Here is a 24,812-nt window from a genome sequence, read left to right as displayed (position 1 = left end):
CTGTTAAGATGTTAAGGGGTGAGAAACAGAGAATTACAGCTGTAAATAATAATTTTATGGAAACTTAAAGAGAACCAATAGAAAAATTGATTAAAGGGTTGCTAAAAAATCTTTTGGAATAAGGATGCAGTGAAAAGGAGGTATGGGGAAGTCATGTTTTATGTTTATTTGTTTTTTCTGTGTTGTGTTTGTTTTCTTTTTTCTTGTTTATTGTTGTGAAAACTAATAAAAATTATTTAAAAAAAAAAAAAGAGAAAGGGCGGCAAGGCTGGGCAAGGCCCCACCTCTGGAGAGCAACCAATGCAAGCCCCATGGAAAAGCACTGGCTAGAGCTCATTGGGGTTGGGGTCAAATGCACACTGAGCTGTGAAGCAAGCTGGGTGAGCCTCACCAAGTCCCTCTCCTGTTTCAGGAGGAATTTCCTTGCAATGTTATTGAAAGGCAAAAGGATGGGGTTGTGGGAGAAAAGGGCTGTATGCAAACTATAAACCAGGAGTGGGAAAGCTGTGGCCATGCAGTGCTGGTAGAGACTTCGACCCCCATCATCCCCAGACACCCCCTCTGCCAGGTCTCACCTGCCCAAGACTACCGTTCTGGAACAGCCAGCCTGTAAAAGTGATCTCCAGGACATCTCCAGTCGCCACACCTTGGCCGTCTCCGAGAACAAGATCCTGGCACAGCACTGAGTCAGGAGAACGGATGCTGTTATACTTGGCAATGCACAGCTGTGAAGAAGAAGAACCAAGCCCTTTGTGTTATTAGCCTGCATTGTCATCTGCACCTATGGAATCTGGCCCAGCACAGCACTGGCTGAAGACCCCAGGGGCCTGAAAAGGCCCCAACTGGCTACACCACCATTCCTTGCCCTCCCTGGATGCTTCTTAGTGGTTGGCAGAGAAAGCATCTGGCGACTGATGCAAGAGAGCTGAGCTCCCGCGAACACTAGTTCTGTGTCTGCAGGTCAGCCACCCCCCCACCCCAAAATGCAATGCACGCCTCTGGCACCTGTTTGCTGAAGTCCACAGCTGCCATTTCTGATTCAAACATGATGGACCAAATCTGCCTCTGATCATCATAAAATGTGCAGTAGTTGTTGGGATGCACCTGCAGAAAGAGAAAAGAGAAAGTGGAATTCTGAGCAGCAGACAGCCTCTGCTCAAAACAACTTTCTTCCTGATGGGTCTTGCTAAAGACTTTGGGTTGTGTCCCAATGTTAGCCCTATTCAGAGCAGACCCATGAAAATTGATGGACATGATGAACTTTGGTGCATTAATTTCAGTGAGTCTACTCTGAGCACACACACACACCAACATCAACGTCTGTAGTGTGTCATGTTTAGAAATGGAAAAATACTATAGGATTTCGGGGTGGAGGGCTACCCCAAGGGATGTAAGCTACAGTAGGACAGAGGGCAGAATGTCATCTACTTTACTTTGTTACCTCTAGGTAAGCGTTTTAACCATAGAGGGGCCCCTTGGATCTAACACTACTCAAATCTAATGGGTTGCAACAAGCATTAGCCCTACTGAAAGCAGACCCACTGAAATTTATTGACCACAGCTGAGACCTCATATGCATTGTGCATTTCAAACCACCAAAGAATTCTGCTTAGCTTCAGCCTATGCCATGGTCCTTGCAGGTCTTAACGTCAAAGCTTACCGTGAATACAAAGCAAGCATGGATGCTGGCGGTCGCAATCTGCTGCAGCTGGCTGATATAAAGAAGCACTTTGTACTGGATTCCACAGGAGACGGAAGGACAGAAGAAAACAAGAGCAAAAGTGAGGAATCAAAAATTACGGGGCTGGCTGTTTTCAAAAGCACCTGGAGCTCTTCTTATACCAGGTAGCATTTCCACAGCACCCCAAGAGCCAAATGACATATTAAAATATAAATACATCAGAGGTGTTGATCGTAGGAATTGCTTTGGTTGCAGGTGCCTGCCTTAGTTACATGTGGAGTGACTTTGTTACAATGGAGCAGGCGTGGGGAGCCTTTGGTGCTGAGCTTCAACACCCATTGGCTCTTGCCAGCATGGCCAGTGGAGAGGGATGATGGGAGCTGTCGTTCAGCGACATCTGGAGGACCAAAGGCTCCCTACACCTGGAGAAACCAAGGGGTGAGATCTGTCCTTTTCCGCCCAATGAGCTAAACGGGAATGACAGCCCAGTGTTTTATCCTGTCCCCACCACCCTCACCTGCGACGGCGCAGTAGGACAAGGCAATCATACCAGAGTCTTCCTGGAATAAACGCATATGTTTCCTGACATATTTTATCCATTGCTTGTAAAACACCTGTGAATCCTTTCATAGCAAAGTGGGGCAGAACAAACCACTGAAGAGCTACTGACTGAGCTGAAATGGACAGAGGCTGGAAAAACTGAATCCCTTTTCCAACATAAGCTGCTGAAACCCCCTTCCTTTTTTGAGTGTGGTGGGGAACGTTTATTGATTTTTCAAGCCACGACAAAGTTACCGTCCCACCTCCCTCTATCCACTCCGCACACAATACCCCCTAGGCCCTTCTTTTGTCAAGATGCTAGCCCACATGGTTCTAGTTAAATAAGAGCACAGGGCCTTGGACTGAATCAAACCACTGGTCTCTCTAGCTCAGGACTGCCTACTCTGACCGGCAGCAGTGTCCCCAGCCCTACCCAGAGGAGCTAGCGATTGGATTTGGGAGCTTCTGTCTGCAAAGTGGATGCTGTGTTACTGAGTGACAGCCCCTTCCCTGCTGAGAATACTTTTTGTAGAGAAGTGAGGTCAGAATAAGAACAATGGGAGCTATAACCCTTGTGAGCTGATTGGGCAGAAAGAGACAGAAAGAGACAGGAGCCAAAACAGCACCTTTGCTTTTTCCAGAGTAAGACACCATCAGGAAACCAGGATCAGAGAAAGGGAAGCATTTCCTTAGCCCAACCTACATCAACCCGGTATCCTCCAGATGTTTAGGACCGACAGCAGCTGTAGTCCCAAACATCTGGAGGACAGCAGGTTGGCAGAAAGCCAGGCTACTTCAAGACACCACACCTCCTCCTCTTACCTCCTTGGTTGCATTGCTGCCCACTACAGCTGCTCCATACTTGCCATGTTTCACATATTTCCCATTGGTACTGGAATGAGAAGAGAACACCTCTTAGCTTCCCACAATTGTTGCCACCATGCCAACCCCATGGGTTATATTAAGCAGCTCTTTACAAAGACTTCCCAGGGGTTGTTTGACTCCCATCAGCCTAGGCCATCTGGCCAATGGTGAGGGATGATGTGGGGGGTGGGCGGTAGCAGCCCAGCAACATTTTATCAGCCCACAAGCTCCCCATCCCAGGAGGTCTCTATCCTCATTTCAGTTCAGTGTTGGCTGGTGCCTCATTGGGGTGAATGCAGGGAGCCCAACTCTAGGTGGCACCAGAGCCAACGACAGGTAGGGCCAGCTAAGTCTAGGGCTGTCCCCATCCTCCTCTGCTGTGTTCTACCATGGCAGCATGGAGACTGACGGGGAAGAGGAAGCTGACAGGCAGTCCTGCCCTCAGGATCGGTTCGACGTAAGAAGGTAGGTAGGTGGGAGGCAGCTGAGGGCAGAATGAGGGGGTACCTTCCTACTGGACCTGCTTTCACTGGTGTGGCATAAGGCAAGGAAATCAACAGCACATCGAGCCAGAGTCAATGATATCCACAGCCTGATTGGCTGGAAGTAAAACAACAACAACAGGCAGGTGGGGGCAGGCTGAGGTTGAGTTGGCAGAGCCGCATTCGCCCTAATCGACCACCCCCCACTGTTGTTCAGTTCCACCTCTTTCCGAAGAAGCCAGGCAAGATGGAGAGATGATTGCAAAAGATGTGAGCACAGGACTTGGGTAGCAAGAACACACTGCAGCTCATCCCCTCTACTGTAGTACTCACAACAAATATGCATGAACAACTGTAGTGAAGAAGACTGACTGCACTGCTGCAGTGGGCGCAGGAGCAGCAGCGGCCGCAGGAGCAGCTGCAGGAGGATGCTTCTGGGTAGACAGACCTGCAGCTGGAGCAGCACATGAGAAGGGTAAGTGCTCTGTTGCAAACAGAACATTGCTTGCAAACATCAGGCCAAGTTAGCTCCCTTGTCTTGGGACCAAGCCAGTTGCTCAGATTAATGAAAAACAGGAAGTTGACTTTTTTTTCTTTTAATACTTTTATCTTGCTTTAAACAAATACAGATAAATATAAACAACCAAAATTACAAAAGAAAAATTATTAATAACAATAATGGAAGAAGATAAAAAACTACAGAAAATATCAAAGTACATGGCATAGAACATAAGCCATTATGGGGAAGAAGAAAAAAGGAAAGGAGGAGGAGGAGGGAAAAGAAAAAAGTGGGGGGAAAGGGGGGGGGAAATGAGCCAAAACACAAGATGGCTCGTCCATTGTACGCTTCCGTCCAGATCACAGCAGATCATTATTCTTATCAATTCTCTCTATCTGCATTCCATAGAATCCCTCATCTTGGTATCAGGGAACATTTCCCTATGTGGTATCATTCTAAACATAACCAGGTCTTTATTGATGTTCCCTTATCCCCTAATTATTTAAACATTCCCATTCTTCTTTCGCCATCTTTTTAGGTATATCTCTTATTGCATCTGCCAGCTTCACGAGCTCCAAGTACTCGCACAATTTGACTACCCATTCATCTTTAGTGGGTGTATTTTTATCTTTCCAGTGTTTTGCCACTATAATCCTTGCTGCTGATATTGCATACATAGGCTTCCGGTCGGCGCCAGCGTTCAATGGCGGTCCTAGCCTCGAGCTCCGAGGCAGGACTGCTCCGTGAGTTCGGGTCTTACCCGCTACGGCAAGCGGGGGACCACTAAAATCACAGGCGCTGAAGCCTGTGAGCAAGGAGATTCGGTGGGCACCTTTGCGCCCCCCGGTATCGTGAAAGAGCCTTTTTAAAGGCTCCGGAGCGGCATCGGGGCGAGCGCGGTGCTGAGGATCGCTACCCAGCTTGCGGAGTGAAGCCGCGTCGCCATTGACGGAGAGCGCCGATTCCTTTCTGAAATTAACGATTGGCAACAACAATACCCGTGAGTAAGATCGGGAAATTAAGGAAACGGGACTTTAAAAATTTAGAAGATTTGGCTGAAAACGGGAAAGGCAAAATTAAGGAAGTCAGCCTCCCGGATCTGCATGAGTAACGGAGCAATGAAAAGACTGAGCTGTACTTAAAAGGAAAGTTATTTTAAACTTTACCAGACCAGACATCGAAAGGATCTCCCCCCTGTAGAGCAGGGGAAGGGGGGGGGGAAACAGAATTAATCTAACCTGTAAAAGAAAGAAAGAGTAATGAACGGGGAAGCTTCTGCTGCCGACACTTCTGGCCAGGCTGCCGGAGCAGCGATTGCCTAGAAAAGGAACTGTCAAATGAGCTGTCAAAAGATAGCGGCTACAAAATAAGATCTACCTGAAACATATTAACGGGACTTTGGTGGATTACAGTTTTAATACCATAAAGTGCTACAAAGTAGGGACTTTTGGTTGGACTTGTGCCTTTGGAACTTTCCGTTTCTTTGTAGCTGTTACCTCTATTTGGACACAATTTCTCCCTCTAGAGGGCTTCAGTTGCATTACGGTGTATTCAGCGGGATTTTCCACTTGCAACTTTCCTGTGTGAATGACCTTGAGTTATGAGCAACCCGCAGGAAGAAATTTCAACAAGAAGTAAAACAAAGCAGGCTCAAAAACAAGCTCAAAAAAGAGGTTCTATATCAGGAGCAGCAGCTGCACAAGAGAAAACAACAGCAGCATCAATGGATTCAATGACACAGGCTCTGCTCAGAATAAATCAATCTTTAGAAGTACTTACTAAGCAGTCTGCAGAGCTTACTAAACAGTCTACAGAGAACTCTAAGAAACTGACGGAGCTGACAACAAGACTAGACTTGAACACAACGACAATATCATCTAATACAGACTCTATCAACCGTTTAATCCAAGAGACTACGGAAACAAGGAAAATAGCTGAGAGTGCCAGGACCACTGCTGAAGAAACCAAGGGAAAATTTGCGCCTATTGCAAAAAAAGTTCATGAACATGATGCAGCTTTAGCCCTATTGGAATTGGAAAGGAAAAGCAAGAACCTGAAACTGAGATTGGTACCAGAAGAGGAAGAGGACAAGCTTGGGGAATTCCTTACAGATAAATTCCAAGATTTCTGGAATGACGAGCTAGATGGAGAGGAAGATGAATTTGTAATAACTACAGCCTTTCGGATTGGCAGGAAGCAAGGCAAGAAACCAAGAGATTGTTTAATCACCCTGAGATCAAAGGAACAAAGAGATAAAATATTGAATTTACATTTCCAGAAGGCCTTGGTCATTAAAAATTCTCAGATACAGATCTTCAAGGATATTCCTAAACACTTTTTGGAGGTTAGAACTCAATTTAAAGAATTAGTTGATCTACTCAAACAGAACAATATCCCATTCAGATGGGAATTCCCACAAGGGCTGTCCTTCAACTTTAAAGGGAAGAAAATCAAAATAAAAACAAATCAGGATAAATAACTTTTTCTGGAAAGAAACCTAGAGGATCTTCAGAAAGGAACTGTCAGCGAGAGGGAAATACCGGACATTTCAAACCTATCATTTGGATTGAACCAAGCACCGACCGAGGAGGAACAACAACTTGGTGCAGTCGGTGGAAGAGGTACCCAGTAATAAAAATGTCTCTGCAACTCTTGAGTTGGAATTGTAATGGTCTAAACCATCCCCGAAAAAGGGGTCAAGTGTTTCATATTTTAAAGAAAGAACACTTAGATGTAATCTGTTTACAAGAAACCCACATTGCCAGGACACACAGAAAACTCTTAACAAATAAGAGACTAGGATTAGAATTTATTTCATCAGACAAAGTCAAGAAAAGAGGAGTAGTGATTTATGTTAAGGAAAAACTCGAGCCAAAAATGATCTTTAAGGACGAGCAAGGAAGATACCTGGCAGTGGAAATTCAAACTCATGGAGAAAAGATTTTGATTGTTGGAGTTTATGCACCAAATGAGGGGAAGGCTGAATTCTTCAAGAAGTTGCATGAGACTTTAATGGACTTTTTGGACTTTAAAATTATAATGATGGGCGATATGAATGGAGTTGTCTCCACAAACATGGACAAGGCCCAAAGACAAGTAATATCTAATGATGGAAGACTACCAAAGACTTTTTTTGAACTGACTGACACTATGGACCTGATTGACATTTGGAGAACTAGGAACCCTCTGGAAAGGGAGGGGACTTTTTTCTCTGAAGCAAAAATGACATGGACTAGAATCGACCAAATATGGATTTCTAGTAATCTGGCATCAAGGGTTAAAAAAACAGAAATTTGCCCAAAAACCTGCTCCGACCATAATGCCATGAAGATGGAAATGAAACTGACAACAGCTGGAACCTTTAGATGGAGAATGAATGACACTCTTTTTGGAGATGAAGAAATTTGTAAAAAGGCCCAAAAGACACTTAAAGACTACTTCGAGATAAACCTGAGATCAGATGTCGAAAAAAGAGTAATTTGGGACGCAAGCAAAGCCGTGATGCGTGGCTTCCTAATACAACAGAATTCAATAAAGAGGAAAAAACAGAATGAGAGGAAAGAGAAAATTTGGAACCTAATAAAAGAAGGGGAGAAGAAACTGAGATCTAAGCCTAACTCTCATGAGATTTTAAGAGAAATAAAGTTTTATCAAACACAATATATGGAACTGATGAATCAGGAAATAGAATGGAAAATAAAACAAATGAGGCAAAAGACCTTTGAGTCAGCAGATAAATGTGGGAAGCTACTGTCATGGCAACTGAAAAAGAGACAAAAGCTGAATACGGTGACATCACTCGAAGTAGATGGGAAGTTTATTAATAAACCAAATGAGATAAGTAATTGTTTTCAAAGTTTTTTCAAGAAATTGTATAAACAAGGGCCAACAAATGAACAAGAGATAGAAGAATTTATTGAAAAATACGGCCTACCAAAAATTTCGGAAAAAAACAGAAGGAGTTTGAATGAGAAAATTACAGATCAAGAAATAGAGAGTGCCATCCAGGATATGCAACTAGGGAAATCACCAGGACCAGATGGACTAACTGCGAGATACTATAAAGCACTGAAGGAATGGCTAGTACAACCATTGAAAGAAGTTTGTAATCAAATCTTGGAGGGGAAAAAGGCTCCCGAATCGTGGAAGGAAGCATTCATCTCACTTATACCGAAGACAGAAACTGAGAAACATCAAGTTAAGAACTACCGCCCTATATCACTTCTGAATGTGGATTATAAAATTTTTGCAGACGTTTTAGCAAAAAGATTTAAAAAAGTTTTGTTAGAGGAGATTCACAGGGACCAAACAGGCTTTCTACCAGGTAGACAATTGTCAGAAAATGTGAGGAACATTATAGACATTTTAGAACTCCTGGAAACTGACATAAATAGAAAAGCTGTGTTGATTTTTGTGGACACAGAGAAAGCCTTTGACAACATTTGCTGGAGTTTTATGAAGAGGAATCTCCAAGGGATGGGGGTAGGCAAGAACTTTGAAAATGGTATAGGTGCAATATATTCTGAGCAAAAGGCTAAACTAATTGTAAATGGTATGGTTATGGACGAGATTCCAATAGAGAAAGGGACACGACAGGGATGCCCAATATCCCCCCTGCTGTTTATATCGGTACTGGAGGTTTTCCTGAACATGATTAGAAGGGACCAGCTGGTTAAAGGAATACAGGTCGGAACTAAACATTATAAGTTAAGAGCATTTGCAGATGATCTAGTTTTGACATTACAACAGCCAGAAGCCAGTACAAAAAGAGTTTTGGAACTAATTGAAATATTTGGTCAAGTAGCAGGTTTCAAATTAAATAAACATAAGACAAAGGTGTTGGAAAAAAATCTAACGATGGGGGAAAAAGATAGTTTCCAAAGAGAAACCGGTTTGGAAATTGCAAAAAGAGTAAAATATCTGGGGGTGAACTTAACATCTAAGAATGTGAACTTATTTAAAGATAATTATGAGAAATGTTGGTTGGAAGTGAAGAAAGATTTCGATATATGGTCTAGGCTGAGACTTTCCTTGTTAGGCCGAATTGCTGTCATCAAGATGAATGTATTGCCGAGATTGTTATTTCTGTTCCAGACATTGCAAATTCTAGACAAGATGGATTGTTTCAAGAAGTGGCAGAAAGATATATCTAAATTTGTCTGGCAGGGCAAAAAACCCAGAATAAAATTTAAGATTCTGACTGATTCAAAGGATAGAGGGGGCTTTGCCCTGCCGGACTTAAAACTTTACTATGAAGCAGCAGCTTTTTGCTGGCTGAAACCATGGCTACTTCTTGAGAATACAGATATTCTGGATCTGGAAGGTTATGATAATAACTTTGGTTGGCATGCATATTTATGGTATGACAAGGTAAAGGTACATAGAAACTTTAAAAACCATATTGTCAGGAAAGCACTGTATAATGTATGGAATCGATATAAAGATTTATTAGAGAGTAAAACCCCCAGGTGGTTGTCACCAATGGAAGCCAAGGCGGTAAAAAGACTGAACATGGACTCAGATTGGCCAAAATATTGTGAAATTATAGAATATGATGGTGAAAAGCTGAAACTACAGAGTTTTGAGAAATTGAAACCTAAAGTCCGAGACTGGTTACATTATTACCAGATTAATGAAACCTTTAAGCAGGACAGGAAACTAGGATTTCAGAAGGAGAGGTCAAAGTTAGAAACAGAATTGCTAGAACCCAATACTAAGAATTTGTCTAGAATGTATAATCTGCTGCTAAAATGGAACACACAGGATGAAACGGTTAAAACAGCTATGATTAAGTGGGCACAAGATATTGGTCATGATATTATGTTTGCTGACTGGGAGCAGTTATGGACCACAGGTATTAAATTTACGGCATGTAGTGCCTTGAAAGAGAATATAATGAAAATGATCTATAGGTGGTACATGACCCCAGTCAAGCTTGCAAAGATATATCATCTGCCCAATAACAATTGCTGGAAGTGTAATGAATGCGAAGGAACTTTTTATCATCTTTGGTGGACCTGCCCGAAGATTAAGGCCTACTGGCAAATGATCTATAATGAAATTAAGAAAATCCTTAAGTGGACATCTGTAAAGAAACCGGAGGCTTTTCTCTTGGGCATGGTAGGCCAAATGGTTCCAAAGAAAGATAGAACATTCTTTATGTACGCAACAACAGCAGCAAGAATTCTTTTGGCGAAGTATTGGAAGACTAAAGAATTACCTACTCTGGAAGAATGGCAGACCAAGGTGACTGAATTTATGGGACTGGCAGAGATGACCGGCAGAATCCGTGACCAGAGGAGAGAGACAGTGGAAGAAGACTGGAAAAAATTCAAAATCTATCTCAAAAATTGTTGTAAAATTTCGGAATGTTAAGATGTCAAGGGATTGGATATAAAGAATTACAGCTGTAAAAATTGAAATTTAAAAAAAAAACTTTAAAGAGAATTAAATATAAAAAGGGATGAAGGATTGCTAAAAAATTTTAAAATAAGGATGCAGTGAAGGGGAGGTTTGGGGAAGTCGTGTTATGTTTGTCTGTTTTTTGTTTATGTTGTAAAATTAATAAAAATTATTTAAAAAAAAAAAAGATATTGCATACATAAATAACCTGGTTTTGTTTTTGGGAATATTATCTGAAACCATTCCTAGTAAAAATTCTTCCGGATTATTGCTAAATGTAGTTTTTATCAATCTCTTTATCTCTTCATAAATTATATTCCAAAATCTTTATATCTCTAGACAGGAGACCACCACATATGGTAGTATATTCCTGTTCTTTACACCTCCTGCACTTGTTATTATATGATTTATTTATTTTTGCTAGTTTTACGGGGGTCAAGTACCATCTATAGTACATTTTCATAAGATTTTCCCTTATAAGGAAGCAAGCCATGATTTTTTAGTCCATTATTCATTCCAAATACTGGGTTTGATCATATGTCCCAGGTCCCTCTCCCATTTTACTGTAATTTCTTTGATATCCTCCTCCTTTCTCTGCCAATTCAAAAATAGTTTGGCGGCTTTTAGTTGATAATATTCCAGCCAGATTATTCCCTTCTGTTTCAATTCACTTAGGTCCTTTATTTTCGGGTTGCTACTTATTTCCTCTACTAAATCCTTGTATGTTAACCAATCACTGTTCATATTTTTCCTATGAACTGTCATAGATTCCATTGGTGACAGCCACCATGGTGTTTTGGTCACTACTGATTTTTTACTACTCTCCCATGCTTCATATAATGCCCTTCTCACAATATGATTTAAGAAGAGGAAGTTGCCTTGGATGGCGTCAAACCACTGGGTCCATCTACCTCAGTGTGGCAAATACAGACCACCAGCACCTTTCTGGGGCCCCAGGTCAGGGGTCTCTCCCCAGCACTACTCAGGAGTTGACCAACCCAGTTGATTCTGTGGGGCTTCAGAACCAAAGGTTGGACTAGATGGTCCACAAGGGCTCGTCTTATGTTCCTAGGCATTGTGAACAGTTTACTTACCAGTAGCTAGTTGACCTTTTTTAGGCTGCTTGGGTGACATGTATTGGAAGAGCACATTTCCAGATTCTGTAGTTGTCTGATCCTGTCCAAAGAGAGAGGCCAGCCTGGTCCTGGGCAGAGAGAAAAGTAACCATTCACTTCATTCACAGAGAGAGGCAAGCGGATGGGAACAAGACATGTATCTGCAAGCACAAAGATGCTCATGTTTCACTGCAAGTTGGCGATTTTGTTGCAGCCTTCCCCAAAGACCAGAGGGTAATGGATTCAATAACTAGAATCCTGTCAGTGATTAGGATGTTGGCCACCCCACTGGGTCATAATGCTTGCCGAGGGGAGCTTTGCCCAGTCTCTCCTGGGGTAACCAGCCTAGAAGAGCTGTTGTAAGAAATCAATGCACACAACTAAAAACGTAGACACAATGTGAGTCTTCCCTAAGCAAAACTTAGTTGGAGACAATCCCTTCTTTTTCTTATCAAGTTTCTATAACCTCTCTTAAGAACAAAAGAAAAGCCTGCAGGATCTGGCCAAAGGCCCAGCGAGTCCAGCATTCTGTTCTTACAGTAGCCAACAGAACCCAAGCACAAGAGGACTCTCCCCTCCTGTGGCTTCCAGCAACAGTTATTCAGAAGCCCTGCTGCCACCAACTTGGTGAGCACAGTCACGGTGACTAAACATTGCTAGCCTTCTCCTCCCTGAATTTTTCTAATCCTCTTTTAAAGTCACCCAAGTTGGTGGCCATTCCTGCCTCCTGCGGGAGAGTTCTGTAGTTTAACTGTGCATGGTGTGAGAAAGTACTTTCTTTTGCCTTTCCTGAAGGTCTTCCAACATTCAGCTTCATCGGATGTTCACAAGAGGGAGAGAAACTGTTCCCTATCCACTTTCTCCATGCCATGCCTAATTTGATAAACTTCTATCATATTATCTCTTACTTGCTTTTTGTCTAAACTACAAAGTCCCTAAAACTGAAAAGGCTGTTGCCCAATTAGTGCACCCAAGCTTTTATAGAACCTAGTACAGTGGTACCTTGGTTTTTGAACAGCTTAGTTCACAAACTACTTGGAACCCGAACACTTCAAACCCAGAAATAAGTCAAAACAAAACAAATTCCTTCCAGTAGCACCTTAAAGACCAACTAAGTCAGTTCTTGGTATGAGCTTTCGTGTGCATGCACACTTCTTCAGATACACTGAAACAGAAGTTTCCAGACCCTTCTATATAGTGAGAAGGTGGGGAGGGGTATTACTCAGAAGGGTGGTGGGAATGGGTGATTGGCAGATAGCTGTGATGAGCCTGTTGACGACTCTTAACGACTGCAATAGGTCTTACAGGAAAAAGCAAGGGGTGAAAAGGTGAAAAATGGCTTTGTCATGTATAATGAGATAAGAATCCAAGGTCTTTGTTCAGACCAGGTTTTTCCATGGTTTTGAGTTTGGTGATAAGTTGTAATTCAGCAGCTTCTCTTTCCAGTCTATTTCTGAAATTCCTTTGTAGTAAAACAGCTACTTTGAGATCTTGTATAGAATGTCCTGGGAGATTGAAATGTTCTCCTACTGGTTTCTCTGTCTTGTGATTCCTGATGTCCGATTTATGTCCGTTTATTCTTTGGCGTAAGGTCTGGCCTGTTTGTCCAATATAGAGAGCTGAAGGACACTGTTGGCATTTTATGGCAATGTGTATGTCCAGGCAATGTGTATGTCCAGGCGCGCCAGTGCCTCTTTTGCCGAGCGCACCATTCTTTCCGCTTGCCCGTTGCTGGATGGATGAAAGGGTGCCGTTAGGGCATGGCAGATGCCCAGTCCCAAAAGATACCGCTCAAACGTGCCTGACGTGAACTGCGGTCCGTTGTCAGAGACAAGGACATCAGGACACCCATGCGTTGCAAACAGGCCTCGCAGCACCCGGATGACAGCTTCGGTAGTGGTGGAGGGCATCAGGGCGACCTCCAGCCATTTGGAATAGGCGTCCACCACTACCATAAAGGTCCGGCCGTGAAAGGGGCCAGCCAGATCGATGTGCACCCTCGACCAGGGTGTCTTTGGCGTCTCCCAGGTGTGTCCCTTAGCTGCCGGTGGTGCAGGCCTCGACTCTTGGCACGCTTGACAGGCGGACACCCAGGCAGTGATGGCATCGTCCATATTAGGCCACCAGACGTAACACCGAGCCAACGCCTTCATTTTGACAATTCCCGGGTGGCCAACGTGCAGAGCCTTCAGGACACGCTGACGGAGTCCCTGGGGAATCACGACACGGTCTCCCCACAGCAGACAGCCGCGATGAGCTGAGAGTTCATGTTGTCTGGTTGCGAAGGGCTGGAACTCTGATGCAAAAGTCCCTTGTGGCCACCCCCTCCACACCCAGTTGAGCACCCGGCTGATGGTGCGATCCTGGGCAGACACGGAGGCCACAGTGGCAGCCGATACAGGCGCTGCCGGAAGATCCTCAATCAAAAGGAGCGATGAAGCTGGAGCCGGGTCTTCCACAAATGCTGGAAGAGGGCAACGGCTGAGGGCGTCGCCATGGCCCATCGATTTCCCCGGACGATGGATGAGCCGGTAGTGGTAGGCAGCCAGGAAAACAGTCCATTGCAGCATGCGTCGCGAGAGGACCGGTGGAGTTGGACGATCACCGGCGAGGAGGCCCAGGAGTGGCTTGTGGTCAGTGATGAGGTCAAAGGTCCTGCCATAGAGGTATTCATGGAACCTCTTCACTCCAGCCACAAGTGCCAGTGCCTCCTTGTCGAGCTGGCTGTAATTCCGTTCCGTCGGAGATAGCGTCCTGGAAAAGTAGGCGAGCGGTGCTTCTCTTCCGTCTGGAAAACGGTGACTAAGGACAGCACCGATGCCAAAAGGTGAGGCGTCGCAGGCAAGGACCAGCAGCCTGGATTCACTGTACTGTACCAGCACACTGTCTGATGAAAGGAGAGCCTTGACCGCGTTGAAGGCCGCCGTCTCCCGATGACCCCAGGCCCAAGGCATCTTAGTGCTAAGGAGTTGGTGAAGAGGCTCAGCCACTGTGGCTTTGTGGGGCAGGAACATGTTATAAAAGTTCAGCAGCCCCAGGAACGCCTGCAACTCCGTCTTGTTCTTTGGGGTGGGGGCCTGCTGGATAGCGTGGATCTTGGATGTGGTCGGGTGAAGGCCGGAGGCATCGATAAGATAGTCCAGGAACTCTACCTGTGGAACGGCGATCTGGCACTTCTCCCTCTTTACCTTGAGCCCGGCCTCTTGAAACCTGGTCAGCACGGCATGGAGGCGCTCGAACAGCTGCTGGTGTGAGTCTGCAGACACCAAGACGTCATCAAAATATGGTACCACGCCCGGAAGCCCTTGAAGGAGATGCTCCATAAGGCTTTGGAAGATGCCAGGAGCCACACTCACCCCGAACTGCAACCGGCGGCAACGGAATGCCCCCCGGTGGGTGACGATCGTCTGGGCTTCAGCAGTGGCATCATCGACTGGCAGTTGTTGATAGGCTTGGGCAAGGTCCAGCTTAGCGAAGACCTTACCCTCACCCAGGGAATGCAGCAGGTGTTGGACAACAGGAACCGGATAAGCGTGCTGCTGAAGTGCCTTGTTGATCGTGCACTTGTAGTCAGCGCAGATTCTCACCGACGCATCTGGCTTGACAGGCGTGACGATGGGGGTTTCCCACTTGGCGTGGACAACCGGCTCCAAACCTCCTTGGGCGATCAGTTTGTCCAGTTGTTCGTCCACCTTAGCCTTGAGAGCAAAGGGAACCCGGCGTGGCTTTAGCTTGATGGGGGTGACTTGTGGATCAAGGCTAAAGGAGATGGGCGTACCTGTATATTGCCCCAAGGTGCCGTCAAAAACCTCGGCAAAGTCTTTGACCAGACCCTCAGTCTCTGCGTTAGAGATGCAGTTGATGCCGGTGACTTCCAGGCCGAGGGCATCAAACCAGTCTAGCTCTAGGAGGCTTGGCCGCTGACCTTCGACCACCACCAACCGGAGCAGGCCCGAAAAATCCTTGAAGGCGATCCGGAACCGGCCAACGCCTACCACTGGAATGTCGTTTCCCTGGTAGTCTCTCAGGTGTACGCGGTGAGAGTCGAGTTGCCTTTTGGACACTCTGGGTACCAGTCTTTTGATGGTGCTCCATGACACGATGGACAGGGCAGACCCGGTGTCGATCTCCATGTCACATGGAGCTCCTTCAATGAGCACCGTGACGTTCAGCTTGCGTCGCGTAGGCGAGTCGGTTTGGCCAATCGTGGTTCCAGACGGGCAGCGGCAGTTGGTGAGAGGGAAACAACTTTCCTTGGCAGACTGGAGTGAAGACTTGGACTTGCGAGTTGATGAAGCGGGGGTGTCAGACGGAGCCGATCGGCAGACCTTAGCAATGTGGCCCCTTCTGGAACACTTCCTACAGATGGCGTCTCTGAATCGACACTTGGCACGGGAATGGTTGCCTCCGCAGCCAGCACATTCCGGTTGGCCCTTGGACTTCTGTTGGAACTTCCTGCGCTCCCGCTTTGTCTGGTGCACGTCATCGTCTTCACTGGAGGATGCCTCATCACTGCTGGCCTTTTCATGATGCACCGGAACTGGCTCCCTAGCAAGACGCGGGCTGCTGGACTTGCGGATCTCCTGGGCGGAGCGTTCAGCAGCTTCTGAGGCCACAGCCTCCTCAATGGCTTTCTGCAGCGTGAGGTCTGGCTTGGCAAGGAGACGCCGTTGCAGATGGATGTCCCGGACCCCGCAGACGATTCGATCCATCAGGGCATCGTCTAAGTCTCGGAACTCACAGTGCATTGCAGCCTGTCGCAGGGCGGTGGTGTAGTTGTTGATTGACTCCCCCTCTGCTTGGTTCCGGTGGTAGAACGCATGGCGGGCAGCAATCTTGGACGGCTTTGGTGCATAGTGGTTGCGGAGCTTCTCTTGGATCGTGTCCCATGGTGTTGCCTGGACTGCTTCAGGCGCAACCAATGCTCGGGCCGTCTCAAACACCTCAGGCCCACAGAGGCTGAGGAATAGGCCCCGCTTCCGATCCTTTGATACTGCTGTCAGCTCGTTGGCTTGGAGGTAGCAGTCGAACCGAGCGAGGTAGGAGTCCCATGATTCAGAGGCTGGTGCAAACGGCGGTAGAGGCACAAGTGAAGCCATGATTCTGATGCCGGCGTGAAGGGCGATGGATGGAACACAGTGCTCTTAGCCAGAACAGTCAGCTCTGAATTGGTTCTGTCCAGTGATTTCGCTCAGTGATTTCGCTCAGTGATTCAGCTCAGTTCAGAGGCTGGCCGCATCTGGCTGTGCTCTGATGTCCATCGATCCCACCTTCGTCGCCAGTGTTAAGTTGTGGGTTGACATAGCAGACGACACAGCGATTTCTCCAAGTAGCTCTTTATTTCGTAAGCTGGAATAGAACTGACTGCAAACAGCTCAGCCGGCCTGCTTTTATAGGCAGCCGGCTGTCAACATTGTAGCAACAACAGCCCAGAGTTCCCACCTAAAATAACTGACGTGGACCTGAGTGAAAACTATCGACAGACCTGAGTGAAAACTATATACAGTATCCCCCTGCTGGCCCAGGGTGAAACTTCACTACATAACATATGTAGAGTTTGGTGTCAGCGTTGCTTGTGCTGTTCACTTGTGTTCCTTTGGTGGTGAGAGAGGTTGGGGTTGGCTTAGGGTGTGGTTGTTTATTTGTGATTGGCTGTGGTGATCTTTGTTTTTATGTCCCGATGAAACAAACCCGTGGACTGCCTGCCAAAGGTACTCTGTTCGCCGTGGGTTCAAGTGCCCCAGTCGGTTCTCCAGCTCCCACCCATTCAATGTTGGCTGCTGTTTTCTCGTGTCATTACCCCTCCCCTCTCTTTTCCATCCTGAAGCATCAGCAAAGTAAGGCGTGGGCAGTGGGGGGTGAATTAAACAGCTAAGGTTTCCAAAGGCAATTCTGCGTTTGCACAACAGCAATCCTCTGGAATGGCTGCATGACCTTGTGAGAGATATGAAAATCTATCCCTTATCATCCCTAAGCAGTTCTTACAGGATTCCAGCTAGAGAAAACCACAAGTGGCAACATGCATGTTTAAGGGGCTCCCAAAAGAAGCGAGCGGAACAGAGATTGTGAGCTTGGCTTCTCCTTCTGGGGAGAGTGACATTCTGGGAAGACATAGATCAGGGGTCAGCAAAATTTTTAAGCAGGGGGGCAGTCCATTGTCCCCCAAACCTTGTGGGGGGCCGGACTATATTTTGAATATTGGGGGGAGGGCATCTACAGTTCTCCATAAATTTCTGAACTACAACTCCCACTGGCTATATGTCACTCTGACCTTTGCTCACTGCCAGCGTTGCCAAAAGCAGCAGTGCACTGCCCTTATTTGAACACCTAAAATGTCACAGTGTAAAGGGCACTAGAAATCTTTCTTAGGGTTCCTTTTGTAGAATGAATCTAAGACCACAAAACACCTCCATTCAGTCCTGTTACTGGCACCCGCTTTAGGGCAGGAGTTAGAATGCCAAATTGTGACCTGGGAGATCAGGGTGCAGACCCCCACTTGGAGATGAAGCTCACTTTATGACACACACACTCTATCTCTCTCTCTTTTTTAAAAAAATATTTATTAACAGTTTTATTTTAATTACAATACCAATAAACAATACAATACAACACATCTCTTAACATAATTTTATTAACTTCTTTGGACTCCCTCGCATCTCCCACTCCCGCGTTCCTGTCTATAAAATTTTGTCCAGCAAATTTATTCCCTTGCTTCTATTCTTCTTATCTAATTTGCCGATATTATATCTCTAATTTTAAATATCCTTTATTCAGATCTTAAAAAAAATTAAATATAACCTGAAATTTCCAAAAATTTATCTTTTCTTAAATTTAGCTTATCTTCATAATTCACTTCATCTAGCCCAATGGTGCCTAGTTGTTTGTACTCTGGCATCCTTCTTAACATTCATACAATTTACAATATTTTTGTAGATAAATCTTGAATTTCTTCCAGTCTTCTTCCACCGTCTCTTCTCCCAGGTCTCGGATTCTGCCAGTCATCTCGGCCAGTTCCATATAGTCTATCAGTTGCATCTGCCATTCTTCCAGTGTGGGTAAATCTTGGGTTTTCCAATGCTTAGCGACGAGTATCCTTGCTGCTGTTGTTGCATACATAAAAAATGTTCGGTCCTTCTTTAACACCTTCTGACCGACAATGCCCAGCAGGAAGGCCTCTGGTTTCTTAGGGAAGGTATACTTAAATACCTTTTTCATTTCATTATATATCATTTCCCAGAAGGCCTTCACTCTAGGGCAAGTCCACCAGAGGTGAAAGAATGTTCCTTCATTTTCTTTACATTTCCAGCATTTATTATCAGACAAGTGGTATATTTTTGCAAGTTTGACTGGGGTCATATACCATCTATATATCATTTTCATAACATTTTCTTTCAAAGCATTACATGCAGTAAAGTTCAGCCCAATAGTCCACAACCTCTCCCAGTCCTCAAACATGATGTTATGTCCAATATCCTGTGCCCACTTTACCATAGCCGATTTAACCATTTCATCTTGTGTGTTCCATTTTAACAGCAAGTTATACATTTTTGAAAGCACCTTAGTCTTAGGCTCTAACAATTCCGTTTCTAACTTCGATTTTTCCACCTGGAATCCTAGCTTTTTGTCATGTTTAAAAACTTCTCTAATCTGAGCATAGTGTAACCAATCCCACACTTTGTCTTTCATTTTCTCCTGACTGCAATTTCCAATTGTCTCCATCTTTTTCTAATATTTCCCAATACTTCGGCCATTTGGCCTCCATATTGAGTCTTTTCCGGGCCTTAGCTTCCAATGGTGAAAGCCACCTTGGAGTTTTACTTTCCATTAAGTCTTTGTATTTTGTCCAGACATTAAACACTGCTTTTCTGACAATATGGTTCTTGAACACCTTATGAATCTTAACCTTGTCATACCATAAATATGCATGCCAACCAAAGGCATTGTTAAAACCTTCCAAATCCAATACATCAGTGTTTTCGAGAAGCAGCCAGTCTTTCAGCCAGCAGAAAGCTGCTGCTTCATAGTACAACCTTAAGTCTGGCAGGGCAAAGCCCCCTCTTTCTTTCGCATCAGTTAATATCTTAAACTTAATTCTGGGCTTTTTGCCCTGCCAGACAAATTTGGAAATATCTCTCTGCCACTTCCGAAAGCACTCCGTCTTGTCCACAATCTGCAAAGTTTGAAACAAAAACAGCATTTTTGGCAATACATTCATCTTTATAGCGGCGATTCAGCCTAACAAGGAAAGTTTCAATCTTGTCCAACTTTCTAAGTCTCTCTTAATTTCTAACCAACATTTCTCATAGTTGTCCTTAAAAAGATTCAAATTTTTTGCTGTTATATTTACCCCTAGGTATTTTACTTTTTTGGCCACATTTAACTCTGTCTCTTTCTGAAACCTTTCTGACTCTGTAACTGTCAAGTTTTTCCCCAATACCTTAGTTTTATGCTTATTTAATTTAAATCCCGCCACCCGACCAAACTCTTGAATCAATTGTAATGCTCTTTTCGTACTAGATTCTGGCTCCTGTAAAGTCAAAACCAGGTCATCTGCAAAAGCTTTAAGTTTGTACTGTTTCGCTCCGACCACTTTGTGACTCTCTCTCAGTGTAACATCAGCACAGAAGAAGTGGAAACAGAAAGCTAGAATTAGGGAAAGGGAAAATATTTCACCACAGCACAGGCAACAGGCATTTGTATGCAAATCAACCCTATACATTCATGGGGAAGTTCAGTTGAATTCAGTGGAGTCTACTCCCCAATAAGTCTTGCTTTTGAAGAAAAATGCTCCTTTCCCCATTAACCCTTGGGCTGAACTTCCTAATTCCCAACCACTACTAAAACATAATGTATTCCCTCACTATACAAAAGGTGTGGGGTTCCTTTGGCCCTCTGGATTGTAGTGCAAGCGTACTCCCATCACCAGTGGTGTAGGGGTCTGGGGTTGAGGAGGTTACTATTTCTTTCTTCTTCTTTTTTAAAATAATATTTATTAAAATTTTGAAAGTTACACAAAGGAAAAAGAAAAAGAATTAAACATAACAAAACCATACAAAAACAAAAATATTACATATACATAACAAAAATAAAAGAAAAACAATTAAAAAAAGAAAAAAGAAACACAACCTATACTTTCAATGTTATTAATTTTCTTTTACTTGTTTCAGTGACCTCCTCGCACCTCCCTTTTTTTGTATTCCACTTCGATTGTTTCAGCAAATCCTTTCCATCTTCCTCAAACTTCTGTCCTATCATTTAACTTAACAAATTCTAACATTATTTTTCCTTTAATCCAGTTACAATCTATTACACTTAATTCTTTATAACATTTCTGCTAAAGGCATGTAACTTCATTCCAACATCTTTCTAACATTCCTTAATTTTACAATATTTCTGTAGATAATCTTTAAATTTCTTCCAATCTTCTTCCACCAACTCTTCTCCCTGGTCTCGGATTCTGCCAGTCATTTCCGCCAGTTCCATGTAGTCCATCACCTTCATCTGCCATTCTTCCCGGGTGGGTAGGTCTTGTGTCTTCCAGTACTTTGCAGTAAGTATTCTTGCTGCTGTTGTAGCATACATAAAGAAAGTTCTATCCTTCTTTAGCACCAATTGGCCGACCATGCCCAGGAGAAAGGCCTCTGGTTTCTTCAAAAAAGTATATTTAAATACCTTTTTCATTTCATTATAAATCATTTCCCAGAAAGTCTTAATCCTTGGGCATGTCCACCAAAGGTGAAAGAATGTGCCTTCAGTCTCTTTACATTTCCAACATTTATTATCGGGCAAATGGTAAATTTTTGCAAGCTTGACTGGTGTCATGTACCACCTGTAAATCATTTTCATTATATTCTCTCTTAAAGCATTACATGCCCTAAATTTCATACCTATGGTCCATAACTGTTCTCAGTCAGCCATCATAATATTATGTCCAACATCTTGTGCCCATTTAATCATAGCTGATTTTACCGTTTCATCCTGAGTGTTCCATTTCAACAGCAAGTTATACATTCTTGACAAATAAACAAGTTCACATTCTTGGCAGTCATATTAACCCCTAGGTATTTCACTTTCTTAACCAGTGTTAATCCTGTCTCCTTCTGAAACCTCTCTCTCTCAATCACAGTTAGGTTTTTCTCTAACACCTTAGTTTTCATTTTGTTCAGCTTAAAACCCGCTACCTGACCAAATTCTTGAATTAGTTCCAGTACTCTTTTAGTACTAGACTCTGGCTCCTGTAATGTCAATACCAAATCATCAGCAAATGCTTTCAATTTGTACTGTTTAGCTCTGACTTGTATACCTTTAACCAATTGGTCCATTCTAATCATGTTTAAAAGAACCTCCAGGACTGATATAAAAAGTAATGGAGAGATTGGGCAACCTTGTCGTGTTCCTTTCTCTATCTTAAATTCTTCCGTCACTACATTATTCACAATTAATTTAGCCTTTTGTTCTGAATAAATTGCACCTATACCATTTCCAAACCCTTGACCAACCCCCATCCCTTGTAAGTTTTTCTTCATGAAACTCCAAGAAATATTGTCGAAGGCTTTCTTCGCGTCCACAAATATCAGAACTGCTTTAGTATTAATATTCACTTGTAATTTCTCTAAGATATTAATTATGTTCCTCGTATTGTCAGACAAATGTCTGCCCGGGAGAAACCCCGCTTGATCTTTATGAATTTCTTCTACTAACACCTTTTTTAGTCTTTTAGCCAAAATATCTGCAAAGATTTTATAATCCACATTAAGCAAAGATATTGGGCGGTAATTCTTAAGCTGCGTCTTCTCTGACTCTGTTTTCGGTATAAGTGTAATATAAGCTTCCTTCCACGACTCTGGTGCCTTTTTCCCTTCCAATATTTCATTACAGACTTCCTTCAATGGTTGCATTAACCATTCTTTCAAGGATCTGTAGTATCTTGAAGTCAAACCATCCGGTCCTGGAGATTTACCCAATTGCATGTTCTGTATGGCCCCTTCCACTTCCTGATCCGTTATTTTATAATTCAACATTAACTTATTTTCCTGAGAGATTTTCTGTAGCCCATTTATTTTCAGAAATCGATCAATGTCCATTTCTTTCTGCTTCTCCTGTGTGTATATTTGTTTAAAGTACCTCTGGAAGCACTTTCTGATCTCAACTGGGTTCTGTATATTTTTTCCTTCCACTTCCAAATTCGTAAAAATGTTAAGTTTTTGTCTTTTTTTTAATTGCCAAGCCAACAATTTTCCACACTTATTTGCCGATTCAAATGTCTTTTGTCTCATTTGTTTGATCTTCCATTCTATTTCCTGATTCATCGTTTTCATATATTGTACTTGATGTAACTTTATCTCTTTCAGGATCTCCTGTAATTTTGGTTTTGCTCTCAGTTTCTTCTCTCCTTCCTTTATTTTCTCCAGGATTTTATCTTTTTTTCATTCAGGGTTCTCTTCTTAATTGCATTCTGTTGAATCAGAAATCCTCTCATGACCGCTTTGCTTGCGTCCCAGATTACTCCTTTTTCAACAGTGGTGTTCATATTTATCTCGAAATAATCTCTCAAGGTTTTTTGGGCCTTCTTAGTCACTTCTTCATTCCTAAACAAGGTGTCATTCATTCTCCATCTAAAGGAACCAATTGGTGTTAGTTTCATTTCCATCTTCACAGCATTATGGTCGGAGCAAGTTTTTGAACAAATTTCCACTTTTCTGATCTTCGGAGCCAGCCCTCTAGTTGCCCAAATTTGGTCAATTCTTGTCCAGAGGAGGTTACTATTTCTGCAGCAGGGTCCCTGCCTCCCGCACCCAATGAGAGACAAACTTTTTAGCCACTGCATGCTCCAAAGCTAAGCATGTAAGAAACAGTGAAAACACAAGGCATTTCGGTTTCAGCTCAGAGTAGGTCACCGAAATGGGCGGGCATAACCAACGTGTAGCTTAGTCGGATGCAAGAAAGTGCCTCCCATTTCATCCTTAGCTGGACGAAACCCCGCCCATTTCATCCTCACCAGCAACGCTGTGAGGCAGAGAAGGAGAGAGAGAAAGAAAGAAAAAGAAAGAAAAAGAGACAGAGAGAGAGGGAACCTTGCTGGTTTCAAAGACGCCTAGCTCAGCTGAACTTCGCCTCTCTCTCAGCGCCTAACAGCACGTATTTGCAGACAAACCCCTCTGCATGCGTTCGGAATCACCATTCGCAAGCCTGCACCCCCCACCCCAGCCCCACATACAGCCCCAGAACCACATACAGCTTTAGTCCCACATGCTGACCCAGCCCCACATATAGCTCTAGTCCCACATGCAGCCCCAACCCCACACACAGCCTCAGCCCCGCATGCTGCCCCAGCCCCACATGCAGCCGCAGCCCCACATACAGCTCTGGTCCCCTCACACAGCCCCGCCCCTCACGCGGACCCAAAGACACCCGCACACCCCGCATCTCCCCCCAGGCAGAGAGGCGCCGCATTCTCACCCTCCCGTCGGAAGCTGGAAGGCGTCGTCTTCTTCTTCATCCATGTCCCCCAACATCCTGACGGCCCCTCGCTCCCCGCGCCCCTCGGCTAAGCCCGAGCCGGGAGGCGAGAGCCGCAAAGTGCGCGGCTGCAACTTCTCGGCCATGGCGCAAGCGCTGCGCTGCGGAAGCGAGACTAGCAAGCCAAAGCGGCCGGCGGCATTCGCGGTCCCCAAACGGGCCAAACTTGCACGCGGAGGGAAGAAACGCGTCCAGGGCAACACGAGCGATCAGCTGCTGCCGCAGCCGTGAATTTGGCGGCGGGACTCTTAAGTTTGACGGAAAGGGAGGGGGACACGGCTGGACCAATGGGAAGCTGGTTTCTGGGAGAGGGAGGCGGGAGGGCGGGTGACGCTCGCTCGAGGCTGGCCAATGAGGTGGCGCCTCCGCTCGCCGGGCGAAGAAGGGACGCGTCTGAGGAGATGGAGGGAAGGAGCAGAAGGCGAGGAAGGCGCAGGTAGCTAACTTCCGATTCTTCTCATTGTGCTCTTTACGCTTTGTCTGGCAAAACACATTTCTTTCTTCTTATTTAGCCTTCTCGTGTTATATCCATGAACTTTTACTATGTACATTCTCCATATTCCAAGATTCATTCTAGGTCTGTCAGGAGATTAACGTCGTCACTAATTTTTAAGATCCTCCTTAAATGTTATCCGATCTCGATTAACTTTTGGTATTGAATTTCTTCCTATTCTCCCTGTTGTTCTGGCAAGTTGTAGATCTTCTATCAT

General features: G+C 44.4%; 2 protein-coding genes across 3 annotated transcripts in view; both read right to left on the bottom strand.

Annotated features, from left to right (window-relative positions):
- LOC309333689 (FK506-binding protein 15-like) overlaps positions 1 to 24,812 on the bottom strand; it is a 78,142-nt gene that overhangs the window by 8,356 nt on the left and 44,974 nt on the right. The window lies entirely within an intron of this gene.
- Positions 1,116 to 24,347, bottom strand: LOC309333694 (FK506-binding protein 15-like). The gene is made up of 5 exons (XM_081847386.1): positions 24,043 to 24,347; positions 11,563 to 11,672; positions 3,901 to 4,021; positions 3,044 to 3,113; positions 1,116 to 1,735 (listed from the first exon to the last, which is right to left on the bottom strand). Exons 1-5 carry the CDS (start codon positions 24,186 to 24,188, stop codon positions 1,616 to 1,618), a joined length of 567 nt encoding a protein of 188 aa, XP_081703512.1. The 5' UTR covers positions 24,189 to 24,347; the 3' UTR covers positions 1,116 to 1,615.

The sequence above is a fragment of the Podarcis erhardii genome (assembly GCF_964252035.2).
Source record: "Podarcis erhardii genome assembly, chromosome: Z".
In the NCBI taxonomy this organism is placed as follows: Eukaryota; Metazoa; Chordata; class Lepidosauria; order Squamata; family Lacertidae; genus Podarcis; species Podarcis erhardii.
Note: the sequence above shows the minus strand (reverse complement) of the source record. Positions and strands in the feature narration are given on the sequence as shown.

What these genes read in the sequence shown, in the direction of transcription:
- LOC309333694 (XM_081847386.1), bottom strand. Translation starts at nt 24,188, where the DNA reads ATGGCCGAGAAGTTGCAGCCGCGCACTTTGCGGCTCTCGCCTCCCGGC. An exon ending in AAAAGGTCAACTAGCTACTG is followed by an intron (nt 4,022 to 11,562) that starts GTAAGTAAACTG and finishes GTGCTGCTCCAG; the next exon opens with CTGCAGGTCTGTCTACCCAG. An exon ending in GTTGTTCATGCATATTTGTT is followed by an intron (nt 3,114 to 3,900) that starts GTGAGTACTACA and finishes TTCTCATTCCAG; the next exon opens with TACCAATGGGAAATATGTGA.